Source organism: Sapajus apella, unplaced genomic scaffold (assembly GCF_009761245.1).
Source record: "Sapajus apella isolate SASKATOON/1434 unplaced genomic scaffold, GSC_monkey_1.0 scaffold89, whole genome shotgun sequence".
Classification (NCBI taxonomy): Eukaryota; Metazoa; Chordata; class Mammalia; order Primates; family Cebidae; genus Sapajus; species Sapajus apella.
The window spans coordinates 3,077,025-3,102,286 of NW_022437029.1; the positions used below are offsets into that span (position 1 = coordinate 3,077,025).

General features: G+C 43.6%; 1 protein-coding gene across 6 annotated transcripts in view; it reads right to left on the reverse strand.

Annotated features, from left to right (window-relative positions):
- Nucleotides 1-25,262, reverse strand: part of AFF3 (AF4/FMR2 family member 3) — a 618,932-nt gene that overhangs the window by 88,744 nt on the left and 504,926 nt on the right. For 5 of the 6 annotated variants that reach the window (XM_032255274.1, XM_032255273.1, XM_032255270.1 and 2 more), the window contains one exon: nt 13,015-13,055. In XM_032255274.1, coding sequence (XP_032111165.1) covers nt 13,015-13,055 — 41 coding nt within the window. The remainder of the gene's footprint in view (nt 1-13,014; nt 13,056-25,262) is intronic. The other variant, XM_032255272.1, reaches the window with a different exon arrangement.

Genomic DNA, 25,262 nt, shown 5'->3' on the forward strand with positions numbered 1-25,262 from the left:
GCCTCTCTCAGCACCAGGATTAGACAGGCTGAATAGGGGTTTCTGTCTCCAAGGTAAGATGAGGAACTGTGGCCTAATGTGGCTTCCCAACTCACTGGCTGGGAACAGGGTGAACAGGGCCACAGGGAGGCCAAGTGGGGAGCTGCCAGAGCTTCAGACTCTTGGCCTGGACTGGGATTCATCAAGGCCCTGTCCAATTGGTGGACTGGGGCCAGCGAGCAGGCTGACCTGGTCTGTGAAATGGAAAAAGGGACCATGGACTCAGTGTTCACAAGCGGTTGGTTCACTTCAACATTTTAATGGAATTGACCTGAAATTAATGAGCACTGCCATGCTAGGTAAATACTGCCTCTAGGGGTGAGACAGGCAATGGGTAGAAGGCAGCGCAACAACTGAAACCCAAGGCCACGGACAATTACATAGAGAAAGCAAGGCTGAGAAGTCTGCTCGGAATCTGGAGGATCAAATGTCTGTCCCCAAATAACAGGGATGCAGATGGCGGGGGTCTGATGCTGCCTGTCGGGGGCAGAGGCAGGCGCTGCATTCTGAGGGCCAGCAGGAGGACACGACGTGGCAGTGGGCCAGCCAGCCACAGCCAGGAGCCAGCACAGGAAAGGGAGTTGGATGGAGTCAGAAGGTCAGGCCGCCCCAGTGAACAGGGAGCACATTAACCTTTCCATAGCAGCAGCGGAGCTTATCAGGTTCCAAAATGCAGTCATCAAAGGCCAGCCAGCCCAGTGCAGCCAAGGCTGGCCTGGGGCTACCTCTGGGAGCAGGTCACAGGGCGGCAGCCTGCGAGTGGAGGCGAGGGCAGGCCCTGTGCCCAGAGTGAGCAGCTGCAGGGTGGTGTGCTCCAGCTGGCTCTGGGAGTCCCAGGCTGGAGAGCGGAATGATCAGGGTGGGACTGTTTCAGGGGTGGGAAAAGAGGGGAAATGGAGAGGATGGGTGTGGGTAGGGGGTGCTAGCCTGAAGGGCTCTTAAGGCTAAAGAGAAAAGGTTCCATGGGCTTTGGCCAGTTTTCTTCACTAAAAGGAGATGAAAAATGGAAAACAAAAAATATTTGATATCATGATTTTAACTCCCATGAAAAGTAGTTTGGTTTTAAACACAGCAAAACAAAGCACAACACCTCAGTCTATCTATTGGCTTTAAAACCACCCACTCATCACAAATGCTTCTACAGCGTGGCCTCCGCCCACTGCAGGCACAGGCATGAGTGATGAAGACAGGAGCAACCGTGCTCAGAAACACACACGGGCACTGAAAATGCATCTTTTTTGAATCTTTTTTTCCCCCTGTCAAATATATTATTTGCTGCCTTTGGATTGCCTTTAAGGTCAGATCTGGCTCAATGAGAATGGTGACCACATATGCAAAATTAAAAAGGGGGGCTACCAGTTGTACCTTTATGTGGCATCACTATAAACATTCTAATAGAACCAGCCACCAATTAACCAATCACCAACCAACACATTCCATGCAGACAGCAAGTGCTTAATTTAATCTAAGTACATTCAAGAAGGAACAGGTGTACTTCTACTTCAGAAATAGACATTTTAAAAAAGAAGTAGGGTAGATAGCAGTGACAAATACCGAAAACTATGCTAAATAAGTCTTCTCTCTCTTAATTCCAACTTGGGGATGTCATGTGTATTGGATATTTAAATTTTTTTGGATGTAAATTTAAGTACAAGTTAAATGAATCATTAAGCATTAGACACACAGTGTATGTTGTTCTTGGTCTAGAAGAGACAGCTACATAGGTGTTCAAAAGGAGAATGACACAGTGACAAAGACTTCGAGTAAAAATAATTTATAGTTTTGTAATTTCAATTTTTGCCCTTCGTAACTTAATATACTTAGTCTGAGGATGAGTTGAGAAGAGAGGGAGCACAGAGTGGGATGACAATAGGTCAGAACCAGTAATTTTTTTTTTTTTGAGATGGAATTTTATTTTGTCTCCCAGGCTGGAGTGCAGTGGCATGATCTTGGCTCACTGCAACCTCCATCTTCCAGGTTCAAGGAATTCACCTGCCTCAGCCTCCTGCAGGCACACGCCTCCACACCCGACTAATTTTTGTATTTTTAATAAAGACAGGGTTTCACCATGTTGGCTAGGCTGGTCTTGAACTCCTGATCTCAAGTGATCCACCTGCCTTAGCCTCCCAAAAGTGCTGGGATTATAGGCATGAGCCACTGCGCCAAGCCAGAACCAGTAACTTAAAGTATGATTCTAATTGTCTTTTCACTGCATCTAGGAAGAATCTGGTTCCCTCTGGCCCTTTCTTGTGTTCGCAGACTGCTGGGAGGCTGGGGGACTCCAGTGGTACAGATTAGCTTTTCTCTTCCGTGGTCACAGACACCTGGCTAAGGAGCAGGGGAAGGATGGAGGGTGGGGCTGTGCCAGCTGTCCCTACCACAGAGGATCTGAGTAACTTGCAGAAAGTCTTCTCCATAGCAGAAAAGGAAGGGAGGGATGTCCAGCCTAGAACTCTAGCACCTCAAACCCAGGAGAGAGAACATGGGATTCCTACCCCAGGCCTATGAGAAAGGGGGCATCTGGAAGGACCTGGGATATTGGCATCTGCAGGATGTTCACTCTCCTCCCACCCTCCACATTTTTCCTGTTTTTAATTCTGGAAACATACACATAACATCAAATTGGCCAAGGGTGTCCAGTTCTTTCTTTCTGAAAGAGGTCAAAACTCTTCTAACTGTGCCCCAGCTCACATCACCCCATGTGTTCCTGCAGGCTTGTGGCAACTGTGGGCATTAACTGAATGGGTTAAAACTGACTTTCGCCCAGAGGCACCTTGGGCTGCAGCCTCTTTGCCAGACATCAGGCAGCAAGTCTGTATTAATCCTCAGGAATCCCTGGCCACTAAACCATCTTAAAGGGCAATTAGTGGCTTTATACAACTCATTATTTATTTACTCAAAAGACTGTATCCTCGGCTTGCTCTCTTTTTCTATTGTGGAAAATACATGTTTGGGACCTTTTAAAATGTGTATTATTTACCTGATAGAACTCAATGGCTTCTCTGGAGCCATTCCGTTTTATTGTGGAAATTAGTACTAGGGGGGCTTTTAAAAGCCGATTTTTAGACCCAACAGCCTGCGTTTGCTCATGTTGTTAATGCAGTGGATTGAGCTAACAGCCACCAGAGGGCTGTGAGGGACACCTCTGTGGCCTCTCTGTTGGAGCGGTGAGGCCAAGGGGCTCCACTTTTGTGAATACAGATGGTACCGCTGGGCCCTTTAGAGAGAAGAGGGCTGAACGGAGACTCAGTTGGCACTTATCTCTTCACACTGCCCCAGACAGTTCTCTACCAGGGCTTCCCCACATTATCCAAGCATTGCTGTTTGTTTTTGAAATAATAAGTATTATTTACTTTGAAATTATAAAACGAGACCAATTCTTTGTAGATCAGCTGGAAAGGTGTCAGGAAATGACCGAGGGATGACTTTATTAAATTTTTTTTTTTTTTTTTTTTGATACAGAGTCTCCCTCTGTCACCCAGGCTGGAATGCAACGGCGCGATTTTGGCTCACTGCAACCTCTGCCTCCCGGGTTCATGTGATTCTCCTGCCTGAGCCTCCCGAGTAGCTGGGATTACAGGTGCATGCCACCACACCCGGCTAATTTTTGTAGTTTTAGTAGAGACGGGGTTTCACCATAGCGGCCAGGATGGTCTTGATCTCTTGACCTCGTGATTCGCCGGTCTTGCCTCCCAGAGTGCTGGGATTACAGGCATGAGCCACTGTGCCCGGCCCGGGATGATTTTTTTCCGTGAGTAAAGTAGAAAGACAATGTGGCAGAGACAGGTGGTAGCCTCCTCAGAGGCATGCAGGAACCTCACCTGGGACCCAAAGACCCACAATTTGGCTTTTAGAGGAAAAGAGGCTCTACTAAAACATATTTCAAAATAGGGATGGCACGAGTAATAGAAGGAATATTTCTTAGGATTTGCTGACATTTGTTTTTCTATAATAGCAGTGTAAAAACATGCCCCATACTGCTAGCTATGAATTGCTTCACACATCAAACCCATACTCTGTTATTTTCTTCTCTTGGTTTTTAAGCCTCTTGGTAGGACTTAAAAGCATCTCACGGTACCTCATGCGTGACTTTTCTTGGTGGTACAATGAGGTAATTACTATCATATGGAGGGAGAAAGGAAGTGCCTTTTCCATTCATCACATCCTTTAATCTGTACATAAACCTAACAAGGAGGGCGTAAGCAGCATCTTGCTTCTGCAACTGAGAAAGCTGAGATTTGGATGTGTAAATGCTTGGCCCAAAGTAAATTCCAGACCAAGTGCAAGGATTCAAAGTCCTGTGCTTGCTTCATGATGTCTTGTAAAAAGAGGAGAGAATAGGGAAAGCTGGTCCAGGTTTTTCGTGTGGTTTTTTTTTTTTTTGCTTTCTTCTCTCCTTTATCACGACAGCATAAATGAGTGTCATGATTTGCATTCTTGGTCTTAATGCATTCAGTAAGTCACCACTGAGCAGTTATTTTGTATAAAGTACTACTAATAGTCAAGATGTGGTTCTTGCTCTCCGTTGTTGAGACCAGACATAAATACATAAAGGAGGCAGAGACTGTGAGCCGGCCTATGCCGGCATTTACATGAGGTGGTGAGGGAATAGGAGCTGTGGGGGCTGGGGCAGTTGGCTTTTTAAGGTTTCCGTGGAAGATGACGCTTGATCCTGAGTTTGAGGGATGCACTGCATAGCAGAAGACCCCTCCCATGCTTCCTTGCACTGACAGCTGTCTCGAAACTTTCTACTCAGATGCCCACACCACAGCGGGGAGGCCTGCTCCCTGTCCACCCTGCAGCCTGGGCCTGCCCAGGACATTTCTTCTGTGCTCTCTTCCCGTCTCCACTCCTGGGTCACCCGATGCTTGCTGTCCTCCACACGCCACCTCATATGTCCCCTCCCCACTCCTCGTCCCCTGCACTTGGAGAGTACGGCAGTGTTTTACCTGTGTCCCCCAAGCGACTGATTTCTCCATGGTCGGATGCAGGCGGCCGCTACTAAAGAAGGTAAAAGCACCAGCTCTGGAGCCAGACCACTCTGCGGCTTTCTAGCTATAAGACTGGGGGTGAACTGCATGCCTTTGGAAACCAAGACTCACTAGAACACGAAATGAGGCCGGGTGTGGTGGCTCACGCCTGTAATTCCACCACTTTGGGAGGCTGAGATCAGGAGCTGGAGACCAGCCTGGCCAACATGGTAAAACCCCATCTCTATTAAAAATACAGAAATTAGCTTGGTATGGAGACTCGTGCCTATAATTCCAGCTACTTGGGAGGCTGAGGCAGGAGAATCATTTGAACCTGGGAAGTTGAGGTTGCAGCAAACTGAGATTGCACCACTGTACTCCAGCCTGGGTGACAGAGCGAGAGTCTGTCTCAACAACAAAAAGAAAAGAACAAGCACAAAAAAGGACATGAAATGAAATGAAATGGGGTTTCATAGAAAACATCTCTTTAAGGCCCTCACGTTGCATTCTTCCTTCCTCGTTGAGAGAGTCACTGTGAGGATTAAATGAAGTAAGGTATGTGAGATGCTCAGTACACTACCGGATACGCGACTGTTCTAAGGAGATTATGAGTACTTATGTGTATGTCGACGTAACACACTCAGTATTTATGCGCATGCCTACATGTCCACTACTACACTGTAGACTTCCTGAGAGTGGAATCCATGGCTAACGAACTTATGTGTCTTTTATAGACACCAGCAGAATGCGTTATCATTGCAGGGATTTACTACTGTAAATATTTCACGGAATGAATGAAGAAGTACAAATGAAAAACCTAAGTATGAATAGTTGGTGAAGACAGCACATTTTAAGTCATGTTAATAGTAAGAAGCACAAAGATGAGGGGGCAGGAGAGGGAAGGAGGAGACAGGGGCCATCTGGCCCAATCCCAACTTGGTACAAGAGACTTCTCGAAAGCATCATATAGTTCTCTTTTTTGTTATTGAGTTCTAATCTAATTCCACTCTAACTTAATTATACTGAGTGTTTTTGATCTTTTTTTTGAGACTTGCTTGCCTACTTTTGGACTGATTTTTTTTTTCCAATTTTTCCATTTCTTCCTCCACTCTCTACCTCTGTGTTTGTGGATTCTATAACATCCATACCAGCAGGCATGAACACCTTGAGCCACTTAGCGATGAGCCCCTGATCATCCACCTTTGACTCCTCAGGCATCTACTGCAAGGGTGGATAGCCACAGTTGCAAAAAATTATTTTCTCTTTTAAGCCCCAAGTTGCCATTATTTAACCACAAAGCATTGGTCTAGTTCATCCATATATTTATCAAATGACTTACTGTGTCTCCTAATTGCCAGGTACTGTGCTAGGTGCTAGGGATAAAAAGATTACCAAGCCAGAAATAATGTCAGGATGTAAAACGTGGCACAAGCCTCCTATCTCTGACCCCAGCCAGCTGCTCTATTGTTGCACGATGAGAGGCAAAAAAATCGTACTGACCAGGAGTCTGGGGACCTGGGATCTAGTTCCAGCTCTGCCACTTGCTCCTGTGTGGCCCTGGGTGAGTCGCATCACCTGTTCCAGGCTCAGCTTTCTCATCTGTAAAATGGGTCCCATCTATCTCTCAGGGTTGTTGTGAAGATAATGAGATAGTAAATGTGATAGTGATGCTAACCTCTAAAGTTCTCAAACTAAGTTTTTATTCACAACTTCACTGTACATTTAAAAACAACTAAAAGAGTGTAACTGGATTGTTTGTAACAAAAGGGATGAATGCTTGGGGGAAATGGATTTTTAAAAAGTTTTTATTCACATGGCATACTTAAAATACCTCTTTATAAGGAGCCCTCTTGCTTTGGGAAGATGGAAGACTGCTGAGGGACTCAGGGCAGGGTTGATATGTACCTGTCAGCACGCCACCTTAACATCTTCACAGAAGCTGAAAATGTTCTTAAAAGTGCTTCCCTTTTTTTTGATCCTTAAAGAAGAGACCAACTATTAGTACTGTGTGGCAACTGGGCTGTCCTCTCACATGGCCAGGGACTGGGCGACACGGTACCCAGAAAGGTACACTTCTGTGCTGGTGGCAACTCCAACACACTTCCTTTGTTTGCCTGGAGCTGGTCCACTGGACAAGGGGTCAGGAAGATGAGGCTGAATCCAACCCCCCACACTGCTACACGGGTACCCACTGGCCTCCCCACCTTGCTATGGGGCCATTTCTCATCTGGCTTCTGGGCACAGACCACTTCACATTCTTCTACCTAAGTGAAGGTGAAACTCCCTCAGTTTTAGGTAATTCCTCATTTACGTAATTTCATTATATTCTTCCCAGTGGGCAACAAGGAGATTTGATGTGTGAGATTTATTCGAGAAAGGGCAAAACTGAGGGCAGCAAACGCACAAGCCTTGAGTTCTTTCTCCTTGCAAAGGCAACACTCATCTGGTCTGTGAAGCCATGGGCACAGTCACACGGCTGCTTCTCATCCCGGCACCCCCAGCCCCAGCACAGCGCCCCACGGAGCATGCTGGATGCGCTCAGTAAATATTTGTGAAATAAATGAATAAATCAATGGCAGTTGTTTGGATTTCAATAGAAATGGATTTTGGGCCTGATATACAGCCAGATGGGCAGACAGGTTACAGTCTGGTGATACATCTCCAAGACTATAAAAACGTAGCTGTTGCTGGAGTCGCAGACTGACATTTCAGAAGATGATTATATGCGCAATTTAACCACATGGCTATTTGTGCCCTCCAAGTGCCATCGCTTCAACAACTGTTTTCATGTTGGCTTTTTTGCTCGTTCCTCTCTTTTTTTTAAGTGAAGCATAATTTTTTGCAGCCTCTCATATTTCTAGCTGAATGTGATTTATTCATATAAAATTATGTTCCAGTTTTATAAAACCCAAGTTACTGCAAATGATGCTTGAGGTTTCACAGAAAATATTAATTCCTGATCTGCTGCTATAAAGCATGCCTGCTCGCCGAGAGCAGCGCTGTCGCTCTGAGACAGATGGAAGCAGTCCAAGGGTATGATTAACTTCTTAGTCCTGGCAATTTCCTCATGCTTCTCTTGCCCTAGATTTCAAGATTGACCTCCAGCTTCTCTGCAGATGCACAGTCGCTCGGCTTGATAAATCACACGAATCCCTTTTTTGATCAGAGTTATCTACTATTTACTACTCACGAAGGGAAGTTAATCGTATTCAAGGCACTTCATATGCCGCGCACAAATCCTTCCTTCTTCCTAACAGCACTTTGCATATTTTCCACGTTGGCGGTGATGTGGCATCTTTCGCAGTGCAGAGGGTCCACACCAAAGATCCACCTTTATCCTGTTTGTCCTTCTCCTTTGCCTCTACCAACCAGCATCAAATACACCAACCCATAAGAAGAAAAACACGTGAGAGGCACACAATAAGCCCTGAATAAGCGAGACGAATTGTGTCCCTTTGCAAACTGAGATTTGCTTGTAATTGGCTGCTTTACCTTGCCAAGAATTTTGCCTGGCTGAGTGTGGTGGCTCACAGCTATAATCCCAGCACTTTGGAAGGCCAAGGTGGGCAGATCACTTGAGCCCAGGAGTTCAAGACAAGCCTGGGCAACATGACGAAGACATGCCTCTATGAAAAGTATAAAAATGAGCAAGGCGTGGTGGCTACTGTGGCACTGGGTGGGGCATGGAGAGGGCTGAGGATCACTTGAGCCTTGGAGGTTGAGGCTGCAGTGCGCTGTGATTACACTACTCCACTCTAGCCTGGGTAACAGAGTGAGACCCTGTCTCATACAAAACAAAACAAAAAACAGAAAAAAGAATTTCACCATCTCTTCTTGTCCTGTTTGTCTGCTTTTTTCATTCTGGGGGAACGTGAGTGGGCCTCTGGTAGGCCAGCTGACTCTCAGTGGTATAAAATAGTTGAAAACAATTCTCCCGTCACGAGTAGAAAAGAACAGACAATGCACCATCCCACTCTCACACACCCCTTCCCATCACTGCTGGACAGGAGACGTGAGTGAGTGCAGCTGGAGCCCAAACTCCCTCTCTGCCTTGCCAGGGTGATCCAGTTTCAACCTGAAGTACACTTTGCCTATTTGGAGTGAACCATAAATTAAGTCCACTGCTCAGGCAAAACCAAGCAAGGGAAAAGGTTTTCTGGGGGGATGATCACAGAGGATTTTAAAAATTTATGTAATGGAAATATCAGTTTTAATTTATCAAGATTGTGTATTGATTATAGAAGATTCTCTGAACTTTAAAGCATACAGTCTGAACTATCGGACACTGGATTTGTGCTGGAATGTCGATTTAGAAAATAAACCAGGAGACAGGAGAAATGAAAAGACAAGATTGACTTTCCAAAGACATCTGGACATTCTCTAACCTCTAACACCCGAGAGGGATTAGATTTCTACCCACCCTTAGGAAGGGGAAGGAAAATGCACCCCTTTCTTTTTCTTCTATCTAGTCTCATCAGGTCAGATCTCAAGACTTTGAAGTTGAGCTTTCTTATAGGGAAACAGAGAACAAAAACTGGCTTTCTACAGTGTAAACTCATGTCCTTCCACCAAACCCAAGTCAATGAAATCCCGTTGTAACATCGATTTGTACACTGGGTACTCAATGTTGAGGCTCAGTGGAAGCGAGATGAGCCCCTGGATGAGCAAACTTGCAGGACACTGAGGTTCTGGAGGATAAGGCCCAGGGTGTGTCACAGACATGCTCTTCCACAAAGAACCAATGTGCATGGCCAGAGCGAGTGTGGGCTTTTCTGTCCCATTCCAGAATTGCAGAACTCAGGAAGCACCTTCTGAGGTCTGAAAAGTGCTTTTCCCCCCAAGAAAAAAGATGAAGGCATGGCCTAATCACTATGGAATTTCATATAAAGAGGTGATAAAAGGCTGAGAGCAAAAAGAGTTTAGGAAGCCAGGATGGTTTGTGTAAATGGTTTGTGTAGAATAGGTTAATACGAGGCTCCAAGTACCAGAGATACTGGGCCTAGAACCCCACTTTGTGATATTCAGGACATGGGGAGATCTTTAATGAATTCCACTCCCACCCTGAGGTTTCTCTGGCAGACAGAACATTAGGCAAGTCATACAGTGGTCTGACTTGAGGCACTCGGGTCATTTTTCTAGAAAATATTGCTTTATTCAAAAGAATAAGTAATGTGATAGAAAATGACATCTGTCACTTGATAAGTTATTCTCTAATTAGAAATTAGAAAATATGAATGCAATTAATTCAGTAGGTATTTTAAAGTCATTATTTTGAAGAAAGGTTTTAATTTCCATCTTGAAATGGTTACAAATGCTTATCGCTTATGGGGATTACTTCTGTGGTCCTGAGTAGAAAATATAGAATAGAAAAAGAATGGCTGTTATTAAAAAGTCAAAAAACAGCAAGCTGGAGAGGCTGTGGAGAAAAAGAAATGCTTATACACTGTTGGTGGGAGTGTAAATTAGTTCAGTCATTGTGGAAGACACTTGGCGATTCCTCAAAGACCTAGAAGCAGAAATACCATTTGATCCAGCAATCTATTATTGTGTATATAGGAATATAAGTCATTCTATCATAAAGATACATGCATGTGTATATTTATCGCAGCACTGTTCACAATAGAAAAGACACGGAATCAACCCAAATGCCCATTAACGACAGACTGGGTAAAGAAAATATGGTACACATGTGCCATGAAATACTATACAGCCATAAAAAGGAAAAAGATCATGTCCTTTGCAGGGACATGGATGGAGTTGGAAGCCATTATCCTCAGCAAACTAACACAGGAACAGTAAAGCAAACATTGCATGTTCTCACTTATAAGTGGGAGCTGAATGATGAGACCCATGAAGGGGAAACACATACTGGGGCCTGCCAGTGAGGTGTCGGGGGAGGGAGAACATCAGGAAGGACAGCTAGTAGGTGCTGGCTTAATACCTAGGTGATGGGTTGATAGGTGTAGCACACCACCATTGCACGCGTTTACCTATGTAACAAACCTGTACATCCAGCACATGTGCCCCTGAACTTAAAATACAAGTTGAATAAAAAAAAAGAAAAAGCATAGAGAAGGTAGCTTTACACAACTGCACTGCTAGAATAGTAGACAAAGTCAACTCGTCACTTTGAAATGACCAATTCTGAATAGAAAAGGTGCTACAGTAAAGTAAGGGAAATGCCCTATTATATTTGAGGACAGAGAAATTTCTGAGTGGTGACAATGAAAACCTCCATTTTTGGGTGGGGAGTGGGCTTGACAAGGGATTTTGAAAATTAAAAATATCAGAAAAAACGTAAAGAAAATGGCATTGTTCATCATTAAAATCCATGCACATTTTCTCTTGAGGACAAAGTCATTTATCTTTTGGGAAGAAATCTTCAAATGTATCAGTCCTAGTTTCTGATGAATTGCCTTTGTATTTGCGACCATGTCTTCAAAATGAATCCACATTTTCCTAAAATAGGTAATGATTCATTCTACGAAAGGTCATAATGACATTTTGTGTTTATATATGTAGCTTTACTAAAATGTAATTTATACTCCATAAAGTTTACCCATTTAAAGCATACAATTCACTGCTGTTTGGTATACTTACAAGGTTGTGCAACCATCACCGTAATCTATTTTTACATTTTCATCATCCCCAGAGAAACCTTGTACTCGTTAACGACAAAGTTTTGTCAACTTTGAGGGCTTTCCCTTGCATCTCAGTGCATTCTGTTGAAGGAATTACTTAAGAAGAAAAGTCAAACAGAAAAAAGAAAAATGTATAGGAAAGAAATGACTGTGTTATATTCTAAATGTGTTTTGATCTAGATTCCTTCTTCCTCCTACTGACATACTCAGAAGCAGTGCAGTCATCAGCTTTTGTGAAAATCCCAAAAGCAATTCCAGAAGATCACGTGCCACCACTCAGGACACACAGGCTTGTGTGGTTGTCATGGGGAAGGTTTTGTAATTGAAATAAAAATATTCATGCTCAGTCTGCCACCAAAGAGAAAATGCTTTTCACTCATGCACAGCAGATAATTCGCCTAAGTGACAGGTTTTACTTTGGAGGAAGCACCGAGCTAAGCTGGTTTACACAGTCAATGATGGCTCATTCCATGAAAAAGGAACTGGGAAGGAAGGCAGGGTGGTGAAGGTTAGCTAGACAACGCGGAGGTGCCTGCCAGCCAGCCGAGGGCACACCTCCTCCTGCTGCTTCTAATGCTGTGGAGACATGCAGGGATTTCATCTTTACCTCCTGACAGTTCCTCAAACCATGCACGTGTGTGTGCCTGTTCCCTCCCTCCCCCCCTCCAATCTTAGTAAGTCAACAAAACAAAACAAAACAAAAAAACCAAAAAGAAAAATAAAAAACCAAACCAATGGTCTGGTCTGTTCTAGAAGTAACTTTGCATACCCACATTCAACTATCTGTCTATAGCCTTTTAGGCAAAGCAGGATATAAAATACAGCTTGTGTGTGTTTCTTGATGAGGTTTATACATCTCATTCAGTAACATGTATCAGGAGAAAGAAGCTAAAGCAAGGAGTAAAAAGTCAGGCATGCGGGACTGTGAGTTGTTGGGTTATGTGCATAACATATTGCAAGAGAGAATCTTATCAAAAGATAGGTAGCTCCCGGTGAAATGATATGGAAAAACTCTGAAGAAAACATCTCAAAAGAAATGAAGTACTTATTGCTGAAAAATGAACTTAGATCTCAACCAATTCCAAAGCTCAGAATTTACCACACCATTCAGGCCTTTCTAAGTTTCTTGTGTCTTGTTTCATTGCACAATAAGGGATTCTTCACACTTGCTATGAAACAGAACAAGGCGATTTTTGCAGTGATAACCTCCACACATGCATGACAAATCCAAGCATGCAAAATGTTTAACATCCCAGTTCACAGATACTTTAGGGACAAAACCCGATTATGAATTATATGCCACAATAAATAGGGCTCAATGTTTCATAAAGCAATTTATAGTTCATAAAAATGACAAAATGTACCTGTCAGAGAGAGTGCGGAGAGCTGTTCTCTGGGCTGCCTGCTGGAAGAAAGAAGGGCAGAGATGTTTATTTAATATTCTAACTTTTGAATTATGTGCTCAATCAACACTTAAAAAAAAACCTGGGCATTACACACATTTTTGCCATGTGGCCAAATTTTAAATGACTAGCAATGTAGTAGAGAGCCCTGCTGTAAAACGTGAAATGTGTGTTATGAAATGAACTTCATGGAGAGTTAATTGAAGCTCAGCAATGCACACCTGCAACTCGGGAGTGAGTCTGCAGGGCAAAGGACTGCACCCAGGTAAGCTTGGACAGGCCTCAGGAAATTGGCAAAGACCAGAGCTACTTCTCTGAAATCATTTTCCCATTGCTTTGCTGTCCTTCTCTATAAGAAAGAAAAAGTCTCTTTTGATTTCTTTGTTGCTTCTTTCCCAGTGAAGGTGTAATTTTCACTCGGATTTCAGGTTAAAAAAGTCTCCACAGTTGGAATATCGAATGCTGCTAGAAATCTCATGATATGAGATTATTGATTTGTTTTAGGCATAATGATATTATGGCAATGGTTTTTAAAATTCACACTGAAATGTTAATGGATAAAATTATCTGATGTTGAGATTTGCCTTATAATAATACAGTGGGAGGGCTGGGCAAAGAGGCTCACGCCTGTAATCCCAGCACTTTGGGAGGCTGAGGTGGGCGGATCACCTGAGGTCAGGAGTTCGAGACCATCCTGGCCAACATGGTGAAACCCCGTCTCTACGAAAAATAGAAAAATTAGCTGGGCGTGGTGGCATGTGCCTGTGGTCCCAGCTACTATGGAGGCTGAGGCAGGAGAATTACTTGAACCCGGGAGGCAGAGGCTGCAGTGAGCTGAGATCGTGCCATTGCACTGCAGCCTGGGTGACAAGAGTGAAACTCTGTCTCAAAAAAATAAATAAGAAAAAAATACAGTGGGAGAAGGGCAGAGTAGATGGGCAAATATATGAGATAAGATGGCCCTGCGTTCAGAACTGCTGATGTTGGGTGATGAGCACAGGGCAGATTCTTATATTATTCTGGCCATTTCCCTATATGAAATGAATAAAACTTTCGTTTTGTATTGAAAACATATTGGTTTGCTTTTGTTTCTTTCGTCTACTAAAATTAATGTGTGTGTGTGTGTGTGTGTGTGTGTGTGTGCATGTGAGCTGAAATTTCCCATAATAAAAAACTAAAAGAAAAAACATAAAGAAGATTCCACTTCTCCATCAGATTCTCCCAAGTTTTGTACTTGCTTTTTTCCTCTCTGCCTGTTCTATTTTTTACCCATTTGCCTTCTATCTCTGGGCCAAATGAGGTCGAGGAAGGCAGATGGCACCCGATGCTCTCTGTCTCTGTCTTAAGACCCCTCAGTCATGACTTCTCAGCATGCACCGGGAAACAAGGAGTGTGCAATGGTCCATTCCTCTTTGCATGATGTACAGGTCATGTTTACTGTTTCTTTTTCTTTTCTGAGATGAGTCTCGCTCTGTTGCCCAGGCTGGAGTGCAGTGGCACAGTCTCAGTTTACTGCAACCTCCGCCTCCCAGGTTCAAGCGATTCTCCTGCCTCAGCCTCCTGAGTACAGGTGCCCGCCACCATGCCTGCCTAATTTTTGTATTTTTAGTAAAGATGTGGTCTTACCATGTTGGCCAGGCTGATCTCAAGCTCCTGACCTCAAATGATCTACCTTGCCTCCGCCTCCCAAAGTGCTGGGATTACAGGCATGAGCCGCTGTGGCTGGCCTATGTTTACTGTTGACTAAGGACCTCACAATACTTCTCATGCTGATCCCATCAAATTCAGATATCACGAAAAATAGAATCTTCAGGTTAGAAAAAAAAAAGATACCTCAAAACTATTTTCCCTGTTATGGAAATAAGATACACCCTTGGTAATAGTTCCATATCTTGGGATAAAAATAAAAGTAGAAGAAGTCATTGTCCCAGAGAAGCTCCTTCCTAAGTAGGCGCTGGATGACCTTGGCACACTTTTAGAATACCATGAAAATGAAAGATTAAAGCAGGGCAGTGTCAGGAAGGTGCAGGGATGGGCGTCCGCTCCTCTAATGGTACCTGGAACTGTGAGCAGGTATCAATACATACCTGCTGAGTAAATGTTAGATGAATGAATCAGTCAGGGAAGGCTTCCCACTGAAATCTGAGCATAACTTTAGAGACAAGGAGGGATGTGGTCAGGAGTGAGGAGGCATTGGTATACTGGGCTAGACGGCACAGCAGGGGCCTGTCCCAGCCCAGCCTCTGGCAGCAGCTCTCAACTGGGGCACCCAAGACTCCCGAACCCTGGCTGTCTGGAAATGATGAGGGTGTTTCTGTGCATTATGTTCATGCACAGGATCAATAATGGCAGTCAGTGTCTGGGGCCAGGGATACTAAAGCCCTTCAAACAGCAGGAAGGTCCCTTGTACAGTGAAGAACTGTCTCCTGCAGTGTTTCTCTGCAGACACCCTTAAAATGACAAAGGAATGACAAAGGAGAGTAGGGATGAAAGGACTGCCGAAAGAAGGGATGTAAGGAACATGAGCTCCAGGGCCTGCCAAGATAAGAGGCACCGAGACAACGTCCATAAGTAACGCAACAACACTGAATTAGGAAAACCATCCAGTCTGTTGAGCTGGGGGTGAAGAGTCCGACACTCTGGGACAGGTTTTGCCATTTGTTCGCTACGGACCTTGAGTCTGGCCTTCAACCTCCAGCTCAGTTTCCAAAGCACCCTTTCCTTTTCTGAATGGGGTGCTGAAAGAGCCAGTGAGTCCGTGTCCAGGCTACTATGGACAAGATGTTACTGTCCCCTCCTCGTTCCCTAGATTCTGAATGAAGAAGACCCCATGTCCTGGCATTCCAGTGTCATCGGATTACTTCAATAGATAAAAGAATACAGATCTACTGATCTTCTTTATAAGGGCAGCTGAGGGAGCAGTGGGAGGCCAGGGAAGAGGACCGGAGCCTGGGGAGCCCATGCAGACACCTCCAGGACTGGGTGCTTCCCTCTCCCCTCAGTCCTTTTCCTGTGTTCTTCCAGGGAGCCCGCCTAGAGCACACTGATAAAATGCACCCAGCAGGTAACAGGTGGCATCACTGCTGGCAGGTTTGTCTGCTGCAGAGTTTCCCTCTCACTCAGCAAGATGGCTTTCGCTTTAGGCAGTGACACCTGAGCTTACCTCCCTACTCCTGACTGTGTGGTTGAATACACAAGAAGTATTTTTGAACTTCCCCAAAGAAAGGTGGAATGTATTATTAGTATCGTCTCTTAACATCATCTCAGCAGGAGCCATCAGAGACGGGCTCTTCCCAGAATAACAGAAATCATAAGAGGTGTGACTAAAAGTTCAATAGAAACCTTCAACATCGCATCTGATTTCCCCCCAGCCATGGAAATGCACCAAGCCTTTCCAATATTTTAAGAGGCTACTGACTCTTTTCTCTCCCACCTCCAAACACTTCGTGCTGACTTCTGTGATACGGAAACAGTGCTTGCTGATGTGCAGCTTGTCAGAAAATGATTTAAAAAGCAAAAGCGAAACAAACAAGCAAAAAGCAAGAAACACTGCTGTCTGGCCACCACTGGAGTGCCTAGGAATTGAGGCATCCCAGGTGGCGGTACTTGTTGGCAATGCCACAGGACTGATATTGGGCCCGTCCTCTAATATAAGCCGAGTTGGAAGTTTGGAGCAAGGGCCACTTTCCTTTAGCAGACTGGCGTGATCCTGGGAACAAAAGGTCCTGCTAGGCTGAGAGACAGGACACTCCACCAGGCACTAAGCAGTGTTCTCCTGTGATTCTTCACTCTTCCAGTCTGTCCACGTGATGTATGCTACCATGCATGCAACACGGTGGTACTTAGCACCATCAATTGCTTGCACTACTTTTTTTTTTTTTGAAATTAAGTTTCACTCTTGTTGCTCAGGCTGGAGTGCAATGGTGTGATCTCAGCTCACTGCAAGCTCCGCCTCTCAGGTTCAAGTGATTCTCCTGCCTCAGCCTCCAGAGTAGCTGGGATTACAGGTTACAGGCATGTGCCACCACACCCATCTAATTTTTTGTATTTAGTAGAGACGGGGTTTTACCATATTAGTCAGGCTGGTCTCGAACTCCCGACCTCAAATGATCCACCCACCTTGGTATCCATCCCAAAGAGCTGGGATTACAGGCATGCGCCACTGTACTTGGTCTGCTCTGCTATTTTTTAATGACTGATTTTCATTGTGCTATTTAATTTGCAGTTATTCTATATCATTAAAAATTTTATAAAAACTCATCATCTATTATGGAAGAAGAGGAGTATATGTTACGTGTTTTAAATAATTCCTTGAGGAAAAAACCCTTTATGGCATTATATTAATTGTCATATATCAGAGCAAAGACCACCAAGATGTTTTCACTGACTCCTCTCTTTAAAAAGACCTTCAGCTTTGTTCACTATTTTATTTTACTATTGGAAAATAATAAAACAAATTTTGGAATTAAATGGCAAAGAAAAAATTACTTAGGTGACTCATGATTGAAGCTTGAAAAAGTATTCGTAGTAAACTAGATGAATTGCCCAATTTCATTCCTTCAAGAGTTATACATTATAGCAACTATATTTTTCTCTTCCTAAATCTCTCATCATCTCTTCCTTACAACTTTCCTTTTATTCAGTTCTCAGAAAAATAGGTTGAGAGGGTTAAGAGAACACTTCATTGATCTTTCCTGAGTTCATTATTCATTCATGAATGACTCTGAAGCTCAAGTCTATGAGACAAAATATGTTTTTTTTTTTTCTGCCAGAAATTGCCATTTTCAGGTTCTCCTTAAGAGATGACATATTTTCTCTGTCTTTATTATAGCAAGCTTGTTGCTTGGGAACACAATCAGTAGATATGCAGGTTTCAATGTATGCTAAATGAATTACAAGTCACAACCTGTTATTGAGGGGAAATCAAAGAGGAAATTAAATGCCCTTATTGTAATTGGGTCAAGCACTGTGCAAGTTCATGGATACTGGAGTGGGGAGGAAAACAAAAGGAGACACTGAAATTCAGAGCGCTGTCAGAATGATCCCATTTCTTACTTGATAGCAACAGAACTCATGCCCGGATAGGCTTGTAATTCAGTGTGAAGTACCTACTATGTGCAAGACTGGGCTTGGCTTAGGTGCCAATCACAACAGACAAACTCTTGCCATATTGTGCTTAGCGTCTACAGGTGGGGCAGACATGAAAAGCTACACACACTCAAAACAGTCTACATTCCAAGGGGCACGGCTGAAGAGGACAGGGTGCTCTGAAACCAACTAAGGAAGGAGACCTTGTTTAGAATGAGTGGTCAAGGAAGGCTCACTAAGTAAGAAATAACAAAGCCGAGGCCTAAAGGATAAAGAAAAATGATCAGATCAGAGAAATGGGGGTGGGTGGTGAGGGAAGTGCTCTAGGAAGGGAAAACAGTTTGGGAGCAAAGGCCAGAAGGGCACCTAGATCCTGGCTCAGTTGAAGAACTACAAGATGTCACCGTGCTGCAGTTCAGCAAGTGGTTGGGACAGCAGCAGAGCAAGATGAGGCCAATCCCAAGGGTTTTAGAGGTTAAGTGAAGTATTTTAGGTATTATCTATAGGACAATAGGAAGTCACTGAAGGGTTTACATGAGGGGAAGCTAGGTGAAGCACGCATGAGGCCTGCTTATATGTTTTTTGCAACTTCCTGTGAATATAGTTTAAAAAAATAGTAGAGAGTGAGGCAGTAAGATTTTTCAGACATCTCACTGGCTTCTGTGTAATAAATGGAACTGGGTAGGAAGGGACAAAGTTTGAGGTTATTGCAGTGATCTGGGCAAGAGAAGCGTACAGTAGCAGTGAAGATGGAGAGAACTTGTATTACATTTTGAAGGTCTGATGGACGGAACAGGTGACTGATTGGATGTGGCAGGCCAGGGAGAGCCATCAGGTGTGAGACCCAGGTTTCTGGCTTGGGGACCTGGAATGGATGGAGATCTACTTGTTAACATGGGCAAGACTAGGGGCATACGAGCAGGGGACAAAGGTGGAATTGAGTTTTGGGTGTGTGAAGTTAAAGTTGCCTACAAGATGTTTCAGTGGAGACTTTGAGGGGCTAGCTGGATACATGAGACTGAAGTTGTTAAATGCCAATAAAGTAAGAAACATGAAAAATAGTCATAAAAATAGATTGAGGTTTCTAGATCTACATTTTGCTACTGTTCTAAGAGAAGAAGATGGGGTTTCAGCGGGTTGGGATATATCTTTGTGTTTTTATTATGGATGTCAGTAACCTCCATTTTTGTTATCAACAGTATCACATTTATTCTGCTGACAACAAAGGAGGCTTCTCTGCACAGGAATTTTAAGCCGCCGGTTGCAGCTGTGGTAGGACATCATATCCATTTTCAAGTACTTGAATAAATGCTCTCGCAGCACATCTTAGTTTGTGTTTTGCTGTTATTGAGGCACACTCTAAAATTTAGATCCAATCACATATTTTTATAGAAGTTCTGTTTGTAAAGCCTTACTTTTTTTGCTGTTTTTTTTTTCAAGTTAAGACTTGTGTTTATTAATTTATTTCACGGTTTAATTTCCTTCCACATCTATAAGCAATTTTATGTGTCATTATCTTAACTTTTATGCCATTGTTTTTCACTTCAGTCCTAGCTAATGGGTCTCATAACTTTTTATGTTGTGGGCTTCCATTTAGTGTTTTTTAACCCATTTAGTAATATTTGCAAGACAAAGGAAAAATTCTTACACCTCTATTTTTTCCTAAGTAATAATGAGTATTTTGCATTTTCGGATTCCTAGAAATAAATGCTGCCTAGGAAGCATTTTGTTCAGTCGACTCTGACCTCATCCCATTCTCTACAGGGGTCAAGCAGAGTCAGGGATGATAATATAATTTATTATCCAAATAAGAACAAATTTGAGAGCAAAAGGGAATGCCAACCAGACTGCAGAGACGAAATGAGAAAATCTGGCTGTTCAGGGCACATGGGGTTGTACAGATCACTCAAGTAAGGACTGCTCTGTGCAAATATGACTTGCTGCTTATAAACCATGTTAAATAAGATCACGATAAGAAGGCAGAACTTCAGGGCCTGAGGACCGTGTCAATAAAGAAAGCACAGAGCTGAACGGGGTCAGCATAGGACGAGTCCCTCCAATTCCTAATGATGAGTCCAGCTGATGCTTGTGTGAGTTTCGGGCTCTCTGCCCATCAGACCCTCCCTCTGTTCACTGTAGGCGCTCTTGAGGTCTAGCTCACCCTTTCTGTTAAGTGTTGAACTCTTTTGTAAAAATTCTCAACTTCTCTCCATGTACTTCTAGTCAATAACATGGGGTAGCCCTGGATTCCAGTCATTTATGGGGAGTATGCCATCCACTTCATGACAATTTTAGTTTGGCTCCCTAAGTTCCTTACAAGAATGCTGAAGGCAGAGATCCTAGCTCACTTTCCCTCTACCTAAAAGAGCTCTCTCTCAATCCATAGTACTTATAAGACGTGAGCAGGTAACCTCAGGGGATAACAAATACTACTATTTGCCACCATCTCCAATCTAAGAGCTTTGTGGAAATACATTTTTTTTAAATATCTGTGTATTAGTTCCTTAATTTTGCTTTATTTAGATATATGAACAAACTTTCCTCTTTGAAAAATGTTTGACTATCTTCTGCTTCCCCACATTGCTTAGGTTTGTTTATGTCTACCAGAAATTTGATAGACAATAACAAACATTTATTGAGCACCTAGTATATCCCGAGAAAAATGCTGAAGGCAGAGATCCTAGCTCACTTAGGGTTGACCATACCAGATGAAGTTTGCACAGGTAACATTATCTCATAAGGTGGATCCTGTTATCAACACAGTGATCTGCGGTCCTTACATGAAGTCAGATTGTCAGGGAAGGCTCTAAGTTGGCAAGTCGAATCTGAGAGGACCGAGACAGGCATACTCATTTTGTTGAGCATTTCTAGGACATTTCACTGCCTAGAGATAGACCCATGTGTGACATTCACCTCATGGTTCTCCCTGCTCCAAAGCACGTGGCTCTTCTAGTCCCTGGAGGCTTTTGCTAACACAAATGAAAATGTAGGCAGTTGCTATCAGTCAGGAGCAAGAAGAGAAAGGTGTGAGAACACGAGTAGGTACCGCAGGGACTGTCCCTGTCCAGGCTGAGGCTCTATGGAGGACACAGAAGATACATGGCACCCTGCAGGGCAGGAGATTCTGAACATCATGAAAGCAACATTATGGGTGAGAGGGGCCCTGAAGGATGCCTGGAGGAGGACTGTGGGGCACATGGCTGGTGTGGGGGTGGTAAGAGGTCCCTTTGAAGTGGGAGGAAGTGGCAAGAAGACCATGACCATGCGTGAGGTTATCAGTGTTCGCCATGATGTGGGGTGGGTGATATTTAGCCCTAAGCCAAATTCTGGGGGACAACTCACAGTTTGAGAGATGTTGGCATCACTGCCCTACAGTGAGTGGCAGCTAGACACTAACTCCATAAAGGGCCAGGCTTAGGGTGGTTAGATATCTGCTCCTTGAGGACAGGAAATGGGTACCAGTTACATGACTGAACAACCCTTGGTGAAAGGTACAGTAATAGCACAGGGTGCATGCACCCATGCTTGACAATTGTCAGCAGACGACTAAGCTATAATGGCGAACCTCTTGGAGGATGATGAATTAGCCTTTAACTCATTCATTCTTCTGATTCAACCTATTTTAAAAGCTTTTGTGTCAGAGGATGAGGCCATCAAACTGGAAACTAGGCTTCATTCTTTGACATGGATTCTAAAGTTTATTCAAGCTTCTGTTAGTACAATTACAAATCAATCATTCCATTTCTTTTCCTAAAGGAATGTCTGCTTTTAAATAGGCATAAACCTTCAATTGTCAATTTCCTCTTTTAGGGAAAAGGATCTGACAAATTGTCGCCGAAGTATTATTTTGTAAAAAATTAAAGTGGTACTGTCTGTGGTTCTCCTTGTAAGAAATTTATTTTTTTTCTTGTGACATTTTTTCCGCAAACATTTCTCTCAAGGTACTAGATTAGAGACTATTAAACTATACATGCTTCCCACTGGACAGGTGGTAAAGTTACTAATCTTTCTCCTTTCTGTTCTAAACATAACTACTTTGTCCTCCTAAAGAATATATTCACAAAACTCCATTGCCATTAATTATGGGCTAGGTTCTATTTGTTGCCTCCATTCTCAAAACTTCTAGTTTGCTTTGGGAAAGAGAAAATAGAGTCATACAAATAACAATCTGTGACATCTAGCTAAAAGCCTTCAGATTTCAAACTTCATCTTTATTGCATGCATATGATATATAACGGGTGGGGGGTTTAAATTGTTCTACATGCACTAAGTAGTATATGTCCACTGCAGGAAAAAATAGCATATATACCAAGTAAAAAACAAACACAAACAAACTCAACAAACCAAAACAAAAACCACCTCCATCTCACTACTGTGGTGATTCTACCATCAGCAGTTTGCTGTGAATGTATCCCTATTTTACATGTAACCCAAATAAATTAGTGCTGTTTCAGGGCCAGTCCAAAAATGGTGTTGCATCAGAAAGAAACACAGATACACTACAGAAGTCTGGATAAAGAACGTAAATATCAATGTCTCTTGACAAGAGAAGGCCAAAGAAGAAATGAACTGTGTAATACATCATAAAACTCCCTCTGAATCTTCTGTACTCTCTGTCTGCCTTTATTTATTTATTTAGAGATGGACTCTCCTTGCTGTTACCCACGCTGGAGTGCAGTGGTGCGATCTCAGCTCACTGCAACATCTACCTCCCAGGTTCAAGCAATTCTTCTGCCTCAGCCTCCTGAGTAGCTGGGCTTACAGGCACCCACCACCACTCCTGGTGAATTTTTGTATTTTTTATAGTGGTGGGGTTTCGCCTTGTTGGCCAGACTGGTCTCGAACTCCTGACCTCAAGTGATCCGCCCGCCTCGGCCTCCCAAAGTGCTGGGATTACAGGCGTAAGCCACTGTGCCCAGCCCGCTCTATGCCTTTTCTAAGTTCCACACTCTGTGACAGCTGTCTAATCTCCTCCCCTTTTCAGAGAGGAGGCAGAAGTCTCCTTCCCCTTCTCCTCATCCTCTCCCCTAAAACTCCAGAGCACCACTTTCACGTCTTCCTCCTCTTCCCATCTTCTAGATCTCTTCTTCCATAGACAGCTCCCTGCCTTTTCTTACTAAATCAACTTTCCTGACTTCTTCCTGTACTTCTTTTCTTCTCTCACCTAAATAAGCATTGCAAAAAAAGTTTCAGCGATGCAAATAAAGAACACTCCTGAAGAGAGGAGAAAGGAGCTGAGGAGGAACAGAGGAGGAGGATGTTTAAATGTCTGCTTTCATTATTTTATTTTAGAGACGGAATTTTGCTTTTGTCACACAGGCTGGGGTGCAATGGCATGATCTTGGCTAACTGACTGCCTCCCAGGTTCAAGCAATTCTTCTGCCTCAGCCTCCTGAATAGCTGGGATTATAGGTGCCTGCCACCACACCTGGTTAACTTTTGTAATTGCTTTTCAGTAGAGAGGGGGTTTCACCATGTTGACTGGGCTTGCTTTCATAATTTTATACTAATGTTTATTTATATTCATGTAAAATATTTTATATTAACCTACTTTAATATTTTTGTCCAGAGCATTTAAGATACTGAAACAGAGGTCCAGGAAGATTAGCTTGCCCATGGTCTCAGAGCCAGTAAGTAAAGGAACCAGGCCAGTGAGGGCTCCACAAAGCAGCCCCATTCTGCCTTGGCCTCATTGTGGACTCCTGTGGCTGGAGGTTGAAAGCAACGGGGATTAGGTGAATTCTGAGTTGTGGCGGTCTCAGCGAGAAGAGGACTGGTCAAACCCTGGGTGGATGCTAACAGACACTGGGGAAACCTTTATCTGGGGATGCCACTGAAGGGGAACAATAGGAGTCACCTCTTAGACAAGTGTTGCCAAAAAGAGATGGGAGGACTTCAGAATTCTGAGACTAATTTCTCTTTCTCGAGAGGGTTATATCTTTATTGTTGATCTAAACACTTGTCAAAATCTGGGGAAGAATTCTTTTTACCTGCAGGGCTCAGCATGACAGAACTATGTAAAGGAAGTACCTGTCTGGGTTAGGTCTGGGTAGGAGCAAACATCACTGAAGATTCACCCGGCACAGTGGGCAAATCTACTTATGCAGTTGCCTGTTCTCAGAATTAGGTGGCTGAAACATGGTTTCTGGGACTGAGTTTTGGCAAGGCAATTGTGCCTTCCAGACGTGTGCACACACATACACATGCCTGTTTATCTAGCTACAATTTCAAAGTGACAGCAAACAAACAAGAGTAGCCATCAGACCCAATGCTGGCTGAGCTGCGAGGAGATACAATGCAGGTAGTACATACATTTAAATTCCTGGTTCTTAGGAATGGAAGCCGAAATGTGGAGTGCAGACGTTGATGCTGGTCAAAGTGAGGAGGTGGTTTACCTTCTGGATAGCTGCTTTGGCTTCCAGATCTCACGAGAATGGGCAGGTCTTTTCTAGAGGTCTGTGACACACAATTTTAGGGCAAAAAATAGAAAGCATATCACTAGTAATAAGTGCTAAGTTCTAAAAGTGCCAGTTGACTTGTCCTTCCAGATAGTTCCAGCCTTGGTTGGGATTTAATGCAGAAGAGATGACACGTCAGAGTGACTGGACTACGGGGTGATTGTATGCACACTGTTGAAGCTCTGCATCGAGGTGATACTGATGTAGCTCCTCATCACAGACGAGAGTATTTAGGTTCTGCTTGGGCATCGGATCAAGTGTCCTAGCACAAAAAGACCTGCGTGTGCAGAAACTGCTGTTTCGTGGTCCAATCCCTCCACCAGATGAAAGCACTAAGTACCATAGGCTCCATCATGATTCTGTGGCCTGCTCGTCTGGGCTTTGGTTATTCACATGTTCCCGGAACTCATCTCACAGGGCAATTTCAATGCAGGCCAGACCTTGAGCAAGGCCAAGATGGTGATGCCCATTAATGGCTTTCATCTTTGGCTCAGCAGGTGGATACTGGGATTAGTCATTTCCTATTTTGTTGAGTTTGCCAAATGCATTTTGGACCTTTAAAAAGTCCTTATGCTATCTCAATATGATGCTTTGGTAGAGTTCTGTCCACTTTCCACTGGCCTTGGCAGGTGGTTGAGTATTATGAAAGCAACTAGGGTCTAA